The sequence below is a fragment of the Mirounga angustirostris genome, unplaced genomic scaffold, assembly GCF_029215605.1.
Source record: "Mirounga angustirostris isolate CCGP_5_RB_7025 unplaced genomic scaffold, mMirAng1.0.hap1 SCAF_2, whole genome shotgun sequence".
Lineage (NCBI taxonomy): Eukaryota > Metazoa > Chordata > Mammalia > Carnivora > Phocidae > Mirounga > Mirounga angustirostris.
In genome coordinates this window covers 327,844-345,422 of record NW_026991710.1, presented here as the reverse complement: position 1 = coordinate 345,422, position 17,579 = coordinate 327,844, and the positions used below count along the sequence as shown (strand labels likewise).

Genomic DNA, 17,579 nt, shown 5'->3' with positions numbered 1-17,579 from the left:
ACCGCGCTGAGATCATGACCTGAGCCGACACCAAGAGTCAGACGCTTGACTGACTACGCCCCCCAGGTGGTGTCTTTTCCGCTTTGTCTCCCATGCGTGCACACCAGCCACCTGAGCAGAAGTGTTGTTCCAGTGGTGAGAGGAGAGCCGGGGAGGGGCTCTGAGACGCCGCGTGCATGCCCAGGACCCTGTGCCCCATCCTACCCAGACAGTCAAGGGAATATTGGGAGCCCCCCCGCAGTCCTGGGAGGACTCACTTCCGACCCTCTGGGCGCCGGAGGACCAGGGAGTTGTTACTTCTGGCGTAGGGACTTTCGTGGGGGCTGGAAAGAGGGGGCATTTTTGCCTGAACGTCCCAGTGTGCCAGCGCAGAGCCTGACCGAGCTGCGTTCTTGGGCCCGTGCATCAGTGTGTGCAGTGCTTCCAGAAGCGGATCATGTGATTAAATCGGGAGAGAGCGGTGGAGCTGCCTGATCGATGCAGACGAGTGTGTGTCTCTGGTGGGCAGGACCCATTTTGCAGAGGCGGCTGAAACAGGACAGCCTGAGAAAAGAACTTGGAGCAGTGTTCGCGGGTCCATCCTCGATGAGACCTTCTGTCACGAGGGAGGGTCCCCAGTGTGTTTTAAGTGGGCAGAATTGCAGTCCGTGACACAAGGCAGCATTTCTGTGTCTGAGCCAAGCATGTTGGCCCCTGGTGCCACCCAGGGAGGCCGGGGCCTTACGCCCTCCTGAAGTGCAGGGTGGGGTCATGGGGGCTGTGGCCCTGCTCACAGACCCTCATTGTTCCCTCACTGACCTGCTGGGTGAGCTGGGCAGGCCCGGCCCCGGAGGCCATCTTGGGGGACCAGCCAGGGTGGGGAGGTGGGGATGAGTGGCCCCCAGCGTGGTGCCCAGAGCTACCCCCAAGGCCCTGTGGCCCCCGGAGCTGAGCCTGCAGAGGTCATGTGCTCCTTTGTGTGGACCCCTGCCTCACTCCTTCCTTGTGGATGGGGGTCTAGGCCTCCTCTGGCCCTTGCTGGCTGCTGGACTCCCCCTTGACTGACATTGCTGCCTCGGGGCTTACCCCCGCGGTTCCCACGGGAGCCACTCCTGCCTGGCGGCGCGGTGACCTGCATCATCTCCTCGTTGTGGGTGCCCGACCTGGAGAGGAGGAAAGTGTGGGGTGGCCTGAGAGCCTGAGGAGCTCGGCTTCGGGCTGTTGTTGCCCACACAGCTGCTCTGTTGGGTTTCCTCCCCTTGCGCAAAGGTGGTTTTGTTTTTGGAGGAGTGGGAAGGACTGAAACCAGCGGACGTTCCACATTAGGGTCACACATGCTCGCTGATTTTATTTTGTTGGGTCCTTGGAAGTAAGACTTAAAAGGCTGTCGGGCTTTTCCTACCCAGACTGACCACCCAGTCTGCCCCCACGTTTGCGGCCCCACTGCCCGGTGGCTGTGGTTCGTTTTGGGTTATGGGTGCCACGTGGACGTCACAGGGGACCGTGGGCCCCTCCTCCCACGGCTTGGGTCACTCAGGAACCCGCTGCCCCTTTTGAAACAGTAAGTAACCGCCCAGAGCTGTTAGGTGGCGTGAGAGAAGATGAAGGCTGGGAGCCTGCTGCCCAGCTGAAGAACAGGGCTTAGCAACGTGGTTTGTGAACATGTTATCAGAGGTGATCTTAGGGAACACGGGGGGAAATGCTGGAATCCCTAGAGAGGTACAGAGCCCCAGAATTCGAGTTCAGTGACCTGGCAGCCACAGCCCCCACGGCCAGCCCCACAGGTGACGTCTGCACACCTGCTCTTGGCATTCCTTGTCTTTCTCCTTCCCGCCAGCCGTGGGCCCTGCTGCCTTTCCCCTGCCACCCTCCCCCCTTCTGCAGGGCGTTCCAGAGGTCTGGGTTTGACGGGCACTTGTGAATAGTTGGGGATTTTTGCCAGGGTGGACAGCGTCGTTTTATGGAAACACGCATTTAAGGTCCCCCCGATCTGGATCGCGGGACCTGAGGGGTGAGGGCCAGGGTCCCTGCCCGCGTGTCTGCCCCGCTGAGCACGCGTACTGTTTTGTGCTCACTTTTGGTTAATGTGGGGTGGCTTCCTGACTGGCGTCTGGTCTCCCCTGGCAGGTATGACCTGGATGCGTGTGACATTCAGGAGAAATACCCGGATTTATTCCAAGTGAACCTGGAGGTGGAGGTGGAGCCCAGAGACAGGCCCAGCCGGGAGGCCCCACCCTGGGAGAGCACCAGCATGAGGGGGCTGAACCCCAAAATCCTGTTTTCCAGCCGGGAGGAGCAGCAAGACATTCTGTCTAAATTTGGTGAGATCCTTGTTTTCCAAACACACAGCCGGTGGTGGTGCTGCCACGGGAAGCTCCTGGGGGCTGGGCTTGCCCCCATCCCCGTGTCCGGCTGTGCACCGGCGTACGGAGGCCCGGAGCCCCCACTTGGGACCTTCCCCGACACCAGCTTCCACGCCTGACGTGCTCGCATTTCCCGGGTTCGGGCCTCCACAGCTGCTCCCAGAGCCCCAGGACCGTGGGTAGCCCCTGCCCTGGGGGTCATCGTGGGCCAGCTGCGGGGGTCAGGTTGGAGTCGCTTGCTGTTTGCAGTGTACCTGGAAGAAGTCAAGGCTTTGTTCCAGACCTGCGGGGCACAGCGGGGCAGACCGTCCCTCTCCGGGTTGGTTATCTCGTGAGCAGTTAGAAAGGGGCACATGCAGCCCCACGGCGGGCAGGGCTTGAGGTCTCGCTTGCTGACTGCGACACGGCCGTCTTCGCGTCCTTGGTGTGCGTCTTACGTTCCCTTCCCTGAGAAGCGTGTGTGTGTTCATGCGTGGTTTGGGGCAGCAGCTGAGCGGACACGGAGCTGCTCACGCACCGGACCCTCTTTGGTGGTCAGTGCGGGTTTCCCGTGCTTCGGAATCGGGCGTCCGGCTGTGTGGCCTGGCCACTCCCCGAGACGGTTCGCAGCCCAGGGCCTTGGCCGCTGCAGGCGGTGGAGTTCTTCCGGGCTGTTCCTGACGCGCCCTTCCCCCCGCAGGGAAGCCAGAGCTCCCCAGGCAGCCCGGCTCCACCACTCAGTACGACGCTGAGGCGGGGTCTCTGGAAGCCGCGCCCGCGGAGTCTGAGTCCCCGCAGAGCAGCTGCACGGACTCCAGCCGCTTCCTCCACACGCTGCATTGGCACGGTGCGTGGGGGGCCGCGGGCGTGGCGGGATGCGCCCTGGCCCTCAGCTGTGTATCTTCTGCCTGCCGCTGTTTCCCGGCCTCCGGCGAGGCCTCACCCTGCCGTCCGGCTGCTATGCTTTTCTTTTCAGAGGAGAGAGACACAGAGACGGGCCCCGAAGCTCACTTTGCCAAGGAGAGCGCGTCAGCCCCAGCCGAGGACGCAGGTGGGAGTGAGCCTTCCGACGAGGACGCGGCGACACTCTCAGCCGAGAGCAGGGACGCGGCTGACGAGGACACGCCAGGCCCAGCAGCGAGGGCGCAAGAGCGAGAGTTGATTTTTGACGCGGCCACGCCGGCCGCGCCGCAGGAGCCCACGCTGCAGGACAGTGTCGACCTCCTGGGGCTGAACTCCGAGGCAGGGCTGGCACCCCCCATGCAGGCCTGCGGGGCAGCCCCCAGTACCGCCGACCTGCTCAGCCGCCTCCTGGGAGCCCCTGACACGGCTCCAGAGGTCCCCCGCGGAGATCTGCTGGGTGGCGAGGCCCCCCTGCTCTTCGCAAGCCCGGCCCCTTCCTTGAGCTCACAGAGCCCGCCCCGTGAAGGGCCAGCTGCAGCTGGTACGTTGCTCCATCCGCTGGGGGAACAGAGGATAGGGCTTTAGCAGTTTGGCCTTGTTGTCAAGATTACCTGGGAGGGGCTCCTGGGAACGGAGGGGGTGGGGTCGGTGCCCGGCCCCTCAGCCACTCACTGGGGAGCAGCCCCGGGCCTGCTGGTCAGACTGCAGACCCGGGCCAGCTGCAGACCGAGGCTGCTGTGTGGGGCGACTGCTGAGGCCCCTCCGGCTCTCCTGTCCCAGGAAGGGCTAACCCTCCCCTCTCCCCGGGGAGTCTCGGGCAAGGGCATCCTGGCGTCCAGCACCTTCTTGGAGTCGATGCTGTGGCCTCAGCCTGCGTCTGAGGGGCTGTGGTGCTGATGGGACTTGCTCAGCTTCCTGGCTGATGCTTTGGGCCGAAGGCGCCTGCACAGAGCCTCACCTCCGCCCACTTCCTGGGTGTCTTTCCACAGCCGACCCGTTTGACCCTCTCCTGCTGCCGTCTGGTCCAGACACCCAGCCCTGCTCCAAGCCTGACCTCTTCGGTGAATTTCTTAATTCAGAATCTCCTGCCGCGGCCCCCGCACCCTTCCCCTCCACCCACAGCGCCCCACCCCCAGCCTGCAGCACCGACTTCCTGCACTTGGGTAAGCACCGCAGTCACCTGCTGTGGACCCTGGGCCAACGGAGGGCAGCTGTGGGGTCCCCCCTCCCCTGGCAAGGTGACGCAGCCTGCAGCTGTCCACCCCGTGCAGTCTGCGGGGTTTTGGAGGAGGCAGAAGGCAGTTTCTGGGGGCACCAGCATGCAGCCACAAGTCCATGTGGCTGGCCACGGGGTGGGAGGTCTTTGAAGACGTGTAGACCCTTACTGCTGCTCTGAATAGCGGCTCCGCTTGCTGACCCCCTTGTCCAGTTGGTTAGTTCAGTGACCACGGGACGCGTCCTTGGGCCCCTGAGGAAGAAGGAAGCCGGTCGGTGTGGGCCGAGCCCAGTGCAGCTCCCTGGGGGATCCTGGGAGTGCATGTGCTCAGCTCTGCTCACATGAGGGGGGACAGAGGGTGTCCTCCCAGCCTCCCACAGAGGGGACTTATGGCTGCCTGCCTCCACCAGGGGATACCCCAGATAGCTCTGCTGTCTTGCCAGGGGACCTACCGGCAGAGCCCGGCAAGATGACGGCCTCCACCAGCCACCCAGATCTGCTAGGAGGGTGGGAGGCCTGGGCCGAGGTGCCGGCCCCCGTGCCCGCTGCGGAAGGTACGTCTCGGGTGGGACCCCACTCCCAGAGGAGTGTGGGCCGGGAGGGCTCGGCGGGAGGCGGTGAAGGGTGTCCCTGAGAGCGCTCCTTTGTGTTGTCCTGTGTCCCGTGGCTCCTTTGCTTCCTGGAGGCCCCTGGGCCTCACGGTTCTGAGGTCTGAGATCATGACCTGAGCCAAAACCAAGAGTCAGACGCTCAACCAACCAAGCCACCCATGCACCTTTGGAATTCAAAGTATTTTTAATTGATTTATAAGAATTCTTTATGTAGCAACAGCTACACTTGTAACGACTGTATGGTGTTCCATCCTGGGGTGCACAGTGGTAACTCGTTCTGACCCTCAGCGTCTCACGTTTAGAATACCCTCCAGCTACGTCCCTGTGAGGAACATCGTAAAGCACGTTCACACGTGACATGGGTTCTGGGAGGTGGGACTCGAGGGTCAGAGCCGTGTGAGTTGGTAGATTAGCTTCCGTAAAGAGGCTGGACGTGGACGGCCTTGTCTGGGCTGGTGTGGGTACGCACACTAGCTGAGTGCGGCCTCAGGAGCGTCCCGGGGGTGCACCTTCTCATACCCTCTGCCCTTCTCCAGGTCCCTTCTTCTCTCCAGGAGGCCAGCCTGCCGCCCCCGGCCCCCCAGCCAGCTGGACCAAGTCTCAGAGCCTGGACCCGTTTGCAGACCTCGGTGACCTCAGTTCTGGCCTCCAAGGTGACGTGTGGGGCCCTGAGCGCTGGCCCATGGCAGGAGGGTGCAGTCTGTGTGGCCCTGCTCCCCTTGCAGGGGCTGGCGAACGAGGCGTCAGGCATGTGCGGGCCATCTGGGGAGCAGGGACTTGGAGCCCTGGAGGGATGGACAAGATGCCCCACCCAGCGCCTATGTCTGCTGCCCTTGGCCTTGAAATCTACTGGGGAACATGTCCTCCGGGTCCCTCGGTCTCCTCCAGACGCATGTGGGGCGTTGAGTACCACGAGTATCTGAGCGGGTTCCTCATCCTTGGCGGTCAGCAGGCGGGTGCAGCTCCAGGCTGGAGACCGTGTCTGCTGGAAAGGCTCATTGCTCAGGCCCGCGGCGCCCCAGGTGGTGGAGCTCTTCTTCCACAGCCCCTCATGGCGCCTAGCCAGCCTTCACTCTGGTTTGGAGATGCACGTTCCTCGGTGCTGGGGAATCTCCTGGCACGTGTACTTTCTCGTTCCCCTCTTGGGAAGCGCCCTGGGTCTGCAGGACCGCCTCCCCTCCCCTGCCCCACGTCTCTGCTACCTTGGGGCTTGCTCTGCGTCTGTCCGTTGAGCCCTGAGGCTTTCCTTCTTTGAGTAGTTCCTGGCGTGTCAGGTTGCGTCATCTCTCTCTGAGGGCATTCCTTGGAATTTGGGTTTGCCCTTGGCCTTCTGCACCTGCGTGGCCTGTCTCTGGCCACTCACACCGGGGTGGGCTGCCCAGAGCCTCCTGTTGGGGGGGCAGGACCTCTCAGGTCCCAAGTGACCCATCATTGGGCTGGAGCCTGGTCCTCAGGGCTGCACCGGGGCCCCAGGCCCTCTGTCACACGCCCTCAGGAAACGGGATCCTGACGGAAGCTGACAGAAGGAAAGGAGAAACAGACGAGCTCAGACCCTGGTTGTAGACGTCAGATCCCTCTCGACAAGTGATCTAGCCGCTGGACCTGAGGTTGGCACAGCGATAGAGTTGCTAGGGGCGCCCCCCCGCCCGGCCCCGCCGGCAGGGCCCCGCGCCCCGCAGTATTCTCAGCCCTCGGCACCACCTGCACAGACCACACCCCATCCCAGGCACCTCTGGGCCTTCGTCGAGACTCTGATGGTCCCCTGACCACATGGACCGGAAACCAGGAACGACAGGATAACTGTCAGTCTTCACGTGCTTCGACGATGAGCAGTGAGTGGGTTATTTAGGAAGGATAATGGTGCCCTGAACCAGGTGAACGTGGACGTGGCTCAGCCGGGGGTTCGCAGCCGCAGCGGAGCCTTCTGGTCAGCATCTGGAACCTTCCCTCAGGGTGTCTGGAAAGATAGCAAAATAAACCCAAAGCAAGTGGAAGGAAGGAAATAATAACCAAAATCCGTGAAGCAGAAAACTGATGAAACAGAACCTGGTTTTTTTAAAAGACCAGGAAATCTCACAAATCAGTAAAACCGCAGGCAAAGCTCTACTGGGACAGATTGAAAAGGACGATCACACAAGGACATGGGGACGTCCCTGCAGGGACAGCGAGGGCGCGCGGGCCGTGGGCACTGACATCGGTCGCGTCCTCAGAGCTGGTCCCCAGCAAACCCAGTTGGCGCAGAGGCTGTTGTGGGAATATCCTTGTAACTGTGAGGAAAACAAATTCACTCTCGAAAGTCTTCCAAAAAGGGAGTCTCCAGTCCTAGATGGAGAATTTCATTGGAGAATTTTACCAAATGTTTCAAGAATTCATACTGATTCCCCAGGGTCTTCCAGGATATGGGAAGAGGAGGGAAAGTTTTCCAGTTAATTTTAGGAAGCTAGCGTTACCCTGATACCAAAACCAGAATCTGTACAAAAACAAAAAAAAACAAACTGCAGGGCAACGTCCCTCGTAAATACAGACGCAGACTCTGAACAAAACACTAGCCTAGAGAACTGTCCGCACACAGAGAGTTGTGCACCACAACCAGGAACGAGGCTGGTTCGCCATCCCACAGCCGGGTGACGGTCTGCCACGCCACAGGCCCAGCAAGAGTGGTCAGCACCCGCCAACAGTGCAGGGAGGGCTGTTGGTGGTAAGCAGCGTGGACTTGCGTGCTGGGGCTGCAGGCGCGGAGCCGGTGAGGGCCGCCCAGGCCGCGGCAGAGGGAGGGGCAGACCGTGCTCACGGGTCTGTAGGTTCAGCAGGGTTCCTACCGGAAAGCCCAGCGAGGGTTTCGGTAGACATGGACAAGCTCGTGGTAACGTTTATTTGGGAAGCGAGAGCACCTCAAGTGGCTGAAGCATTTCTAATGGAACAGGATTGTGGGAGTCGCCCGCCCCCACCCCTGGCTTTGGGCTTAGGCTGTAGGTGCTGAAACCAGCACCACCTGGTGTCGGGAGTCGAGCAGAACAGGCACCCACGAGTGGGCCCACACGCGCCAGCGGGCTTGTGATGGAGGTGCAAACCCACCACGATGGCACTGGAGTGACGGGCAGCACAGGCGGAAAAGTGACCGCAGCCTAAAGCTCGGCCTCACACACCGGGCGGCTCAGCATCAGCTCCAGATTGAGGTGTAAACATGAGACATGTCACTTGGGGGAGGAGAGCGTGGAGGAGAAGGTCTCTGGAGCCCAGGGCGTGGTTTGTGTGTCACACGAACCACAACGGAGAAAATGATGCACGTCGTCATCACGGTTTGCTTCGCTAAAGACTGAAGGGTGGGAAGACAAGCTGTGGATGCAGAGAACATGTTTTTGAGCCCCGCGTTTGCCCTGGAACTGACGCCTGGGATACATGAGCACGGCAGTGAGCAAAAAGCCATCCACTCAGAGCACGGGAGGCGAGTGCCTGTGCCCAGCGCGGGGGCCACCTGGCTGGGGGCCACCCCAGGGCGTGGCGTGGCCACAGTGGAAGGAGTGTGGCCCTAGGTGCCGGTGGGGGTGCGAGACGGCTCGGCCGCTCCACCACAGAGCTGGGCGGTTTCCAGCAAAACGAAGTGCAGCAACCATTTACCCCAGACTCACAGCAAAACCTCCGACGCGGTGTTCATAGCGGCTTTGTCTGTAACTGCCCAAAACTGGAGCCAGCCCTGAGGTCCTCCCAGGGGTCAGGGATTGAACAAACCGCGTTGTCTTTACCACAAAATGCTGCTCAGCAATAAAAAGGAGCAGGTCCTGCGTGAGAAGCACCAACCGCAAAGCTTACTCTCTGATTCCGTCTCTAGAACATTCTTCCCCTAGGATGGGGAACGTGAATGTCGTGATCTGGTGCTTACACGCGCGTGTGTGTGGTCGCCGTGCACACACACGCGTGCGCGCACGCAGCAGCTGGTGCAGCCGGGACCTGGGGGCCCGGAGCTGGTGGTTTGGCTTGCTGTGCGTCTGTTTCAAAATCAGCAGTTAAAGCAGCAGCCGTGCATTCTGAGGGTGAGTGGGGAGGCGGTGCCCGCGCTTGTCCCCGCGCGTACCCGCTGTCCCCCAGCCCCTGTGGACGTGAAGTCCTGGAGACAGCAGTGGCCCCGTCCATAGTGGCTTCACAGGGCGCGGCAGCCATCACGCGTTCGGACACTCAACCCCTGTGAACTGTCTCCCCAGGCTCACCTGCTGGATTTGCTCCTGGGGGTTTCGGCCCCAAAACAGCCCCTCCTCCCACGGGTGGCAGCTCCTGGCAGCAGACAAATCGGCCCCCGGCCCAGGGCACCCCGCGGCCCCCCCAGTCCAAGCCACCCCCCAAAGCCTGTGCACAGCCAAGGCCTAACTATGCCGCCAACCTGAGTGTGATCGGCAGCCGAGAGGAGAGGGGGGTCCGCGCCCCCAGCTTCGGTAAGTCCTGCCTTGGTCTCCGGTGTGTGGCTTTTTCAAGTTTCCTGTGAAGCGGTTCGTAAAGCGGCATCCTGCTGTTGCTCCCACTCCTGGCCTGACCTGGGAAGGAGTGCTCAGCGAGGCCCATGTCTGTTCGCTCGGCGGGGGCTCCCGCGGGGTGGCAGGGAATGCTGCGGCCAGGCCCACGCTGTCCGGGAGCCCACAGCCGTGTCTGTCACGGGGACGGCACATCCGCGTTGACCCCAGGAGGTGACGGACGAGGCTGTCCTTGGATCCCGAAGGGTTGTTGAGCTAGACACTGTTCTGCAGGCTGCAGGCTGGGATGTACGCCGATTGGCAGGCCGCCCGTTTCTGACGAACTTTTCTTCCGAAGCGTTGGGGCAGCGGTGGGTCTCGCCCAGTGTGCACCCATGGGCAGAGCCCCCAGCGCATTGTCTGTCGGCCAAGCCTCCGTTCGCTCATAGGTCAGAAGCCGAGAGTGTCGGAGAGTGACTTTGAGGACCTGCTGTCCGACCAGGGCTTCTCCTCCAAGGCCGACAGGAAGGGGCCGAGGACCATGGCCGAGATGCGGAGGCAGGAGCAGGCGAGGGATGCGGACCCCCTCAAGCTGAAGGTGAGGGGGGCTGGGCGCCCCGAGTCTGCGGGGGGGGGGGGCTCCTGCGGACGTGATTGGCCTTCACCCTGAGCCAGCCAGCAGCTGCCTCGTGAGGCTCCCGACTCCCGGACACGAAAGGGTCTCGGCCCAACGTGTTTGCAGAGACAGTGCTTGTGTTCACACTTAGGTGTGTTTTTGGACATGTTTTGGGGTGATTAAGTCCCGCTGCTCTGGACACGGCTTCGCGATGCAGCTCTGCGGGGCCGTCCTGTCCTGTGCGGCGTGTGGCTAGGCCCAGGGAGCGGTGTCGACCATGCCTGGGTGGGGTCAGCACAGAACCCGGGGCATCGGGTCTGGGTCTCAGCCGAGCGTCTCACGGTCAGAGCCTTGCTCCGTGTGGTGGTGGGTGGTTTGTGGAGCCATCGGAGGGATGGCCAGCGGCTTGGCGGGCAGAGGGGGCAGAGGCCCCGATCTCTCCGCAGCACCTGTGTGTCCCACAGCTCCTGGAGTGGACCGAGGGCAAGGAGAGGAACATCCGTGCCCTGCTGTCCACCCTGCACACCGTGCTGTGGGATGGCGAGAGCCGCTGGACACCCGTGGGCATGGCCGACCTGGTGACCGCTGGGCAGGTGAAGAAACATTACCGCCGCGCGGTGCTGGTGGTGCATCCGGACAAGGTGAGTGCTGGGCGGGGGCGGGGCAGGACGGGGCGGGGCAGGTGCCGGAGCGGGACTAAGGGCTCCTCCCCCTGGTCCGGCCTGGGGGCGGGGGCGGAGCGGGACTAAGGTCTCCTCCCCCTGGTCCGGCCTGGGGGTGGGGGCAGGGCAGGATGGGGCGGGGGCGGGGCGGGACTAAGGGCTCCTCCCCCTGGTCCGGCCTGGGGGCGGGGCAGGACGGGGCGGGGCGGGTGCTGGAGCGGGACTAAGGGCTCCTCCCCCTGGTCCGGTCTGGGGGCAGGGGCGGGGCAGGACGGGGCGGGGCGGGTGCCGGAGCGGGACTAAGGGCTCCTCCCCCTGGTCCGGCCTGGGGGTGGGGGTGGTGCGGGGGCGGAGCGGGACTAAGGGCTCCTCCCCCTGGTCCGGCCTGGGGGCGGGGGCGGGGGCGGGGCGGGACTAAGGGCTCCTCCCCCTGGTCCAGCTTGGGGGCGGGGGCGGGGCAGGACGGGGTGAGGCGGGGGCGGAGCGGGACTAAGGGCTCCTCCCCCTGGTCCGGCCTGGGGGCGGGGGCGGAGCGGGACTAAGGGCTCCTCCCCCTGGTCCGGCCTGGGGGCGGGGGCGGGGCGGGACTAAGGGCTCCTCCCCCTGGTCCGGCCTGGGGGCGGGGGCGGAGCGGGACTAAGGGCTCCTCCCCCTGGTCCGGCCTGGGGGCGGGGGCGGGGCGGGACTAAGGGCTCCTCCCCCTGGTCCGGCCTGGGGGCGGGGGCGGGGCGGGACTAAGGGCTCCTCCCCCTGGTCCGGCCTGGGGGCGGGGGCGGGGCGGGACTAAGGGCTCCTCCCCCTGGTCCGGCCTGGGGGCGGGGGGCGGGGCGGGACTAAGGGCTCCTCCCCCTGGTCCGGCCTGGGGGCGGGGGCGGGGCGGGACTAAGGGCTCCTCCCCCTGGTCCGGCCTGGGGGCGGGGGTGGGGCGGGACTAAGGGCTCCTCCCCCTGGTCCGGCCTGGGGGCGGGGGCGGGGCAGGACTAAGGGCTCCTCCCCTGGTCCGGCCCCAGGCCGCAGGGCAGCCCTACGAGCAGTACGCCAAGATGATCTTCATGGAGCTGAACGACGCGTGGGCCGAGTTCGAGAGCCAGGGCTCCCGGCCCCTCTTCTAAGCCTGTCGTGGTCGAGGCCGTGTGTGTGGCTCACGGAGCCTGAAGCTGCTGAGCTCAACCCCCGGGGGTCCGTCCGTGGCCGTCACGGCGTGGGCTAGTGTGGCCACCCCGGATCGCCGTGCCCACTGTCCTCGGTGGACTCGACAGACGCCGCTCCCCGGCATGAGAAGAAAGAGCGTTCCAAAGCCTCTGGTTTTCCTTTTCTTTTTCTGGTCCCAAAGGAAATGTTGATTACGCGCCCCCCGTAACTGTCACGGTTTGTGATTCCTTTCATTTTGTCCAGTGGCCAAGGCCTCTGCCCGCGGTAGAGTGCGCTGCTCAGCTGTCCTGCCCTGAACCCCGTGCGCGAACACTCCTTCTGTGTGTGATCAGCCTGGCGGCCGCCTGTACATAATTAAACTATTTTCCGATGACGCTTGTCTTGGCGCCGTGTGACCTTCTCTGGGCAGTGGTGCCGTCATCAGGCTGGTCTCGGCCCTGACCACGGAGCTGAGCACAGGAACCCGCCGGCAAGCAGCGGACTCGGGCCTCTGTGGGCCTCCGGGCAGCGTGGCTCTGGGTCTAGGGGTCGGCCCTCACCGTGAGCACTGGACAGGCCCCACGGTCACTGCGCATGGCCAGAACAGAACAATGCTGGCCCAAGTCCACGTCCCACCAGGTCCCTCCTCCGCAGAGGGGGGCGGGCATGGGCTCTTCGGATGCTGCTGTTGAGGAAATTCAAAGCAAGAGCTCTCTTTGATGAGAAGCCTGTTGAGGAGGTGCCGGCTGTCCAGTCCTGCATGGTCACTCTGTATGCGGGCTTGGGGGGGGCCCCTGTCAGTACGAAGCTTTGGTCAGAAGTGATGTTACAAGCTCCCAGGGTCATCCTGCTCCTGTCCTGGGCTGGCCTGGGCCGAAGCTGCCACGCAGTCTGGTCAGTGCTGCAGGCCTCGGGGAGCTCGTGTGTGGTCCCTTTTGGCGGAGTCCAGTGTGATACTGGAGAGAAGGAGGATTCCGTGGACTGGAGAGGGGCAGCCTTTGCCCTGCGTCCCGTCGCATGGGTGGGATGTAGGAGTTGGTGTGGACTTGAACCATCGGTCAGTAAGGCCTGGGTGTCAGCCCGTAAACACCAAGTGGACAGCTCGCGTCCGGGCCGCCGCGAGCCCAGCACCAATGTCCCCAGGTAGAGGCCTCACCTATATTGGACACCAGAAGCTCAGACCCCACCTTCCCCTGCCAGTGACCACATTGGCCCAAGACTCGCCAGCCCTGTGGGTGTGCAGCGCACGAGACCCGGGGCTCGGAGGAAGGAGAGGCTCTGGCCTTTTGCCCTGGGGTCCCGTGGCCGCAGGACCAAACCAGAGGCTGGGACCCCGCCTGCCCTCTGGCCCTTGGGCTTGGTCCCCTCCGCTCCCCTCCCAGCACCCCTGCAGCTCTGAGTCTGGATGGAGGGCGGGGCGGGGGGGGGGGGGGAGAGAAGGTGGGTCTGGGCCTCGGCACCATCCCTTTGCAGAGGTGACGGGTTCCCACAGTGGTCTGGGGCCCCACACTGGTGCGGGCGGGCTCACTGTGTTTGTTATGCGTTCGCTGCTATTTTTAGTCTCCAGCTCTTTTAACAGATAATGAGCGGCCTAAATAGCTTCAGAGATTTCACATCAAAGCTGCTCTGGATCCGGCACCAGGGCCAGACCCTCCAGGAGCCCCTCCCCAGCCCGTGCTGCCCTGGGAGAGGGGAGCTGCGCAGCCCACCCGCCCCCTTAGTTTCTGCTTTTGGCACCAGCCCTAATTTACTTAGAGTGACATTCCAGAGGTTTCCACCTGCCCGGCCCACAGAGCTCTTAGCCTCCAGGCCACGGACCCAGTGTGGGGGCTGTTCCAGTGCCCTGGCCTGTCCCCTGACTGGGGGGCTGCAGTGATGAGTACAGCCAGCCCGTCATGGGTCCTGGGGGCGGGGGGCGACGGACTCAGATAAGGGACCCAGCAGAGGAGCTGCCTCCCCAGGCTGCCCCCTTCTATAAACCCAGGACCCCGTGTCCACCCCGGGTCTGCAGAGGATGCTCCACCCCCGGTGACTGGCGTCCTCGGCCACGGAGGGACACCGCTCTGCTGGGTGTGTGGCCCATGCCCCCCTCCCTGCCTGCTCCCAGACTGTGGGCGTTGCCTGCTCCCCGAGCCTGGGGTCCTGGCCGCGGTGTTCATGGATTTGTTTTTGTGCCCTAGTGACTCGTCCCCGTTCCTTCCAGCAACTGCTGTGTGTTTCTTGCGGCAACTTGGGGGTGGTTTCTGTGGTTCCCATGTAGGATGGTCTGAGAAGTCTTCCGTGTCTCCCTGACAAGGGGGCCCCTTCCAAGGCTGGCCACACCCTCAGGCAGCGTGGCCTCGGGCAGCGAGGCCTGTGTTCTCGGCTCCAGCGCAGAAAACGGCCTGGCCGGTAGAGCACACGACTCTTGATCTCAGGGTTGCGAGTTCGAGCCCCACGTTGGGTGTAGAGATTACTTTGAAAAAATAAAATCTTTAAAAAGAAAAAAAAGGAAAAGAAAACAGGCTTGAATTCTGTTTCCGCCTCATTTCTGGCAGATGCCCATTTGTGGGAAATAAATACTCGCTCATCCCACCCCTCCAGTGCCTGTGGCCGAGTCTGGGGGCCTTTCTGAGGGGTGGGGTCCAGCTCAGCTGCCCTGGTCACCTGCCTGGGGCCCCTGAAACAAAGGCCCTAGTCCGGGTCCCCCCAGGGTAGATCCATCAGGCCGTACAGGGCGCTAGAGTGGCGGGGGGTCCCTGCTCAGCCTGCCCTTCCTGGCCCAGCTGCCATGGGGCCAAGTCCACTCACTCTGGGGTCTCCCTCAGAGACCTTCTGGGACCCCACCCCATTCCCTGCAGCCTGTAGGGTGACCACTGGGGCCTCAGGCCTATGTCCCCGGATCTGCAGAGGGTCCTGGGAGATGCACCCCACCCAGGACTGTGGGGCTGAGAACTCTGGGCCAGGAGGGACCCTCTGTCCCATCACTAAAGCTAGCTTGGACCCCCAGCAGATGTGGGCAGACCCCAGAGGTTGCCGTGGGTACTGCCAGGAGCAGCCTGGGCTGGGCCTCCCGGTCTTGGTGACAAGCTGCTGGGACAGGCAGGCCGGAAGGAGAGTGTCTCGGCCACCAGGAGGGCAGAGCAAAGACGCACACACACGGTCTGGTGTTGGTGTCCAGCCGAGCCCTGTGGCCCATGCACTCAGGCTGGGAGCGTCTCCTGGGCAGTGAGGAAGGCCCGGACAGGGTCTCCTCCCAAACAAATCCTGCTGGGTGGGGCCCCTTGGGGAGGAAGACCCCCTCCCCCCACCTGGAGCATCGGGAGGCTTGATTCTGCCTGGCTGCGGGGGAGGGGGGCGCCACGGGGACCCCCAGAGGTGGCCAGAGGTGTGGCCACGGCCCAGCTCAACCCAGCCGCGCAGAAGCGCTGAGAGCGTCCGCGGGCTCGTAGCTGGCTCAGCCAGGGTTGTTGATTGCACTGGTCAGGGTGGGACAAGGGTGTCCCCAGGTCAGTTTGCTCGGAGGTGGAGAGGCAGGGCTGTCTCTGGGAGGAACACTTGTCCAGACCCAGCTCACTGGTGGCCCTCTGGGTAGGCACCTCAGTGCGGGGGGTGGGGGGGTGCGTCTTGGAGGCTGGTCCACGTTGTACACGTGTTATTAGGGCGGACAATGCCCACAGTGCGGACAAACACCTTTTTCTCTTCCGTCGGTGGGGGAGTCGGGCTGTTTGGCTCTGTGTCCCCCACTGAGGAGCCATCAGCCTCTCCACGGCCCCTGTGCCCTTTGGTCTGGACACGGGCTTCTTGCCAGGGCACAGTGCGCTCATGTGCCATCCGCTAGTTGGGCGCACACCTTGCTGACCACCAATGTGAGGGCAGGACAGAGGCCCTTCTTGGGGCTCGGGGGGCCTCTGGGTCATGTCCTGCAGGGATGGAGTTGACCTGGGTGGTGTGAGCCCTTCCAGAGAGGCAGCGCCCCTGGCAGAGCCTGGCTGGTGAGCATTCCCTGTCGGAAAAGGCCTGGGAAGGAAGGACAGGAAGGTCCTGCGTCACCTTGGACGTCCTGCGGTGACCCTTGGACAGCAGGAGGGCTCCGGTGCTGAGCCCCCAGGCTCTGCTGCACCCTTCATACACGCAGGCCTTCGGGGCACCGTCAGAGCAGAGCGTGGGCGACGCCCCGGCTCTTTTCCAGCTCAGGTGCAGCCCAGACACCGGTCTCAGAAACAGAGGGACTGTCGTCCACCCCTGCTGCCGTGGTCCCAAGGACTTCTACCAGGAAGGCCCCCCCAGCTCAGCTCTCAGCAAGCTGTGCCCTGGAGCTGGGGGGGCTGTCCTGGGCCCCAGTCTGGTGGGGAGAGAGATGTTGGGGGGGCATCCAACTGTGGCCAGCCCAGCCCCCCCTGCTGTTCGGACAGCCCCACCACCCACTCTTGGTCTCTTTCCCCTAGGGTGGCCTCTCCACACCTTCAGCCTCAGCTGGACTGCCTACCTGGGGCACCTGTCTCCTTGCTCATAGGGGGCTCTGCAAGCAGGGTCCCTTGGCTCCATTGTCGCCCAACCCCGAGCTGCACCCTCAACCCTGGTTCTGCCTGACCCCACAGCCGGCATTCACACCCATGTCCAGGTGGGTCTGACCCTAGTGGACACTCCTCCAGCCACAGCCCCTGGGGAATCAGTGTGGGCTGCCCTCTGAGATGTTGAGGGCACAGGGTCGGGGTGGGGGCCTGGCCAAGTGGATGACCGCCCATCAGCTGCCCACAGGGGCTGAGGTCAGTGTCAGAGTCTGGCCCTCCATTCAGCCCTCGTCCCCCACTTTGCACCCCTTGCGAGCCGCACATCCCAGCTCCAGGCTCACCTGCCAAGAGCCAAAGCTGCAGGGGGGAGTGAGGCGGTGCTGACCGGGGGCTGATGGGTCAGTGCAAAGGGGACACCTGTCCTCAAGGACAGGGGCTCTGCTGCGAGTTGTCCCGACTAGAGGCTGAGCCAGGGGGTGCAGCCCAGCGCCCTGCTGCAGCTCACGTGTTCAGCCACCTCAGCGTTAGGCAGGAGATCAAGCCGTTGTCTGTGTGAGGTCTTTGCCCGCCGCCCTTCGAAGCAGCAAAATCGGCCTGAGAGATGGTCCCCAGACCAGCAGCCACATGGCTGCCCCAGGGGAACGGGGTGGGGGTGAGCCCCCATCACACAAGCTGAGGACACACTCGTCCCCAGAGGTCACAGGAGGCGCCACGGGCTTGGCACCTGCGTCTCCACCACACCCGCTCCTGGCCGGCTCTGCCCAGGCCTCTGTCAGAACAGGCGGATGGCATGGCCTCCGCCCTTTCAGGCACCGCTCGCCCCTTCCCAGGAGCTGGAGAGAAGGGGGCAGAGATGTATGGAAGGAGCTGTCTGGGGAGACTCTGGCTCGAGGGGGAGGACACAGGTGTGTCCACTGGTTCCCGCTGACGGAGCACAATGCAGCCGTGGTGTGTCGCGAGTGGGTGAGGGTGGGGTGGGCCGGGGGTGGTGCAGAGCTTGGACAGGACGGGGCACTCCCAGGGCAGCTAAGGGGCCACTGGAGGACAGTCCTGCTTGTGGAGCTCACCTGCCCCAGCCCAGGCCCTGACCTAGGATCGCCTCCACTGGCCACCTGGGGCAGAGCCCGGATGGGATCATCTTCCTGGACACAGGCCCCCAGGACAGGTAGGGGGGGTGGGAGGTG

General features: G+C 63.7%; 2 protein-coding genes across 13 annotated transcripts in view; both read left to right on the top strand.

The window, feature by feature from the left end:
* Positions 1-12,296, top strand: part of GAK (cyclin G associated kinase) — a 54,888-nt gene extending 42,592 nt beyond the window's left edge. For 7 of the 12 annotated variants that reach the window (XM_064584081.1, XM_064584077.1, XM_064584074.1 and 4 more), the window contains 10 exons: positions 2,107-2,300; positions 3,022-3,168; positions 3,298-3,765; positions 4,214-4,387; positions 4,851-4,994; positions 5,588-5,704; positions 9,251-9,478; positions 9,943-10,091; positions 10,556-10,750; positions 11,782-12,296. In XM_064584081.1, coding sequence (XP_064440151.1) covers positions 2,107-2,300; positions 3,022-3,168; positions 3,298-3,765; positions 4,214-4,387; positions 4,851-4,994; positions 5,588-5,704; positions 9,251-9,478; positions 9,943-10,091; positions 10,556-10,750; positions 11,782-11,883 — 1,918 coding nt within the window. In that variant the 3' untranslated portion in view covers positions 11,884-12,296. The remainder of the gene's footprint in view (positions 1-2,106; positions 2,301-3,021; positions 3,169-3,297; positions 3,766-4,213; positions 4,388-4,850; positions 4,995-5,587; positions 5,705-9,250; positions 9,479-9,942; positions 10,092-10,555; positions 10,751-11,781) is intronic. The other 5 variants (XM_064584083.1, XM_064584079.1, XM_064584076.1 and 2 more) reach the window with 4 other exon arrangements.
* A 234-nt stretch (positions 12,297-12,530) lies between these two features.
* The window catches only part of CPLX1 (complexin 1), a 49,389-nt gene continuing 44,340 nt past the window's right edge, over positions 12,531-17,579 (top strand). The window contains exon 1 of the mRNA XM_064584114.1: positions 12,531-16,505. The gene's annotated coding sequence lies outside the window, so the exon portion shown is untranslated. The remainder of the gene's footprint in view (positions 16,506-17,579) is intronic.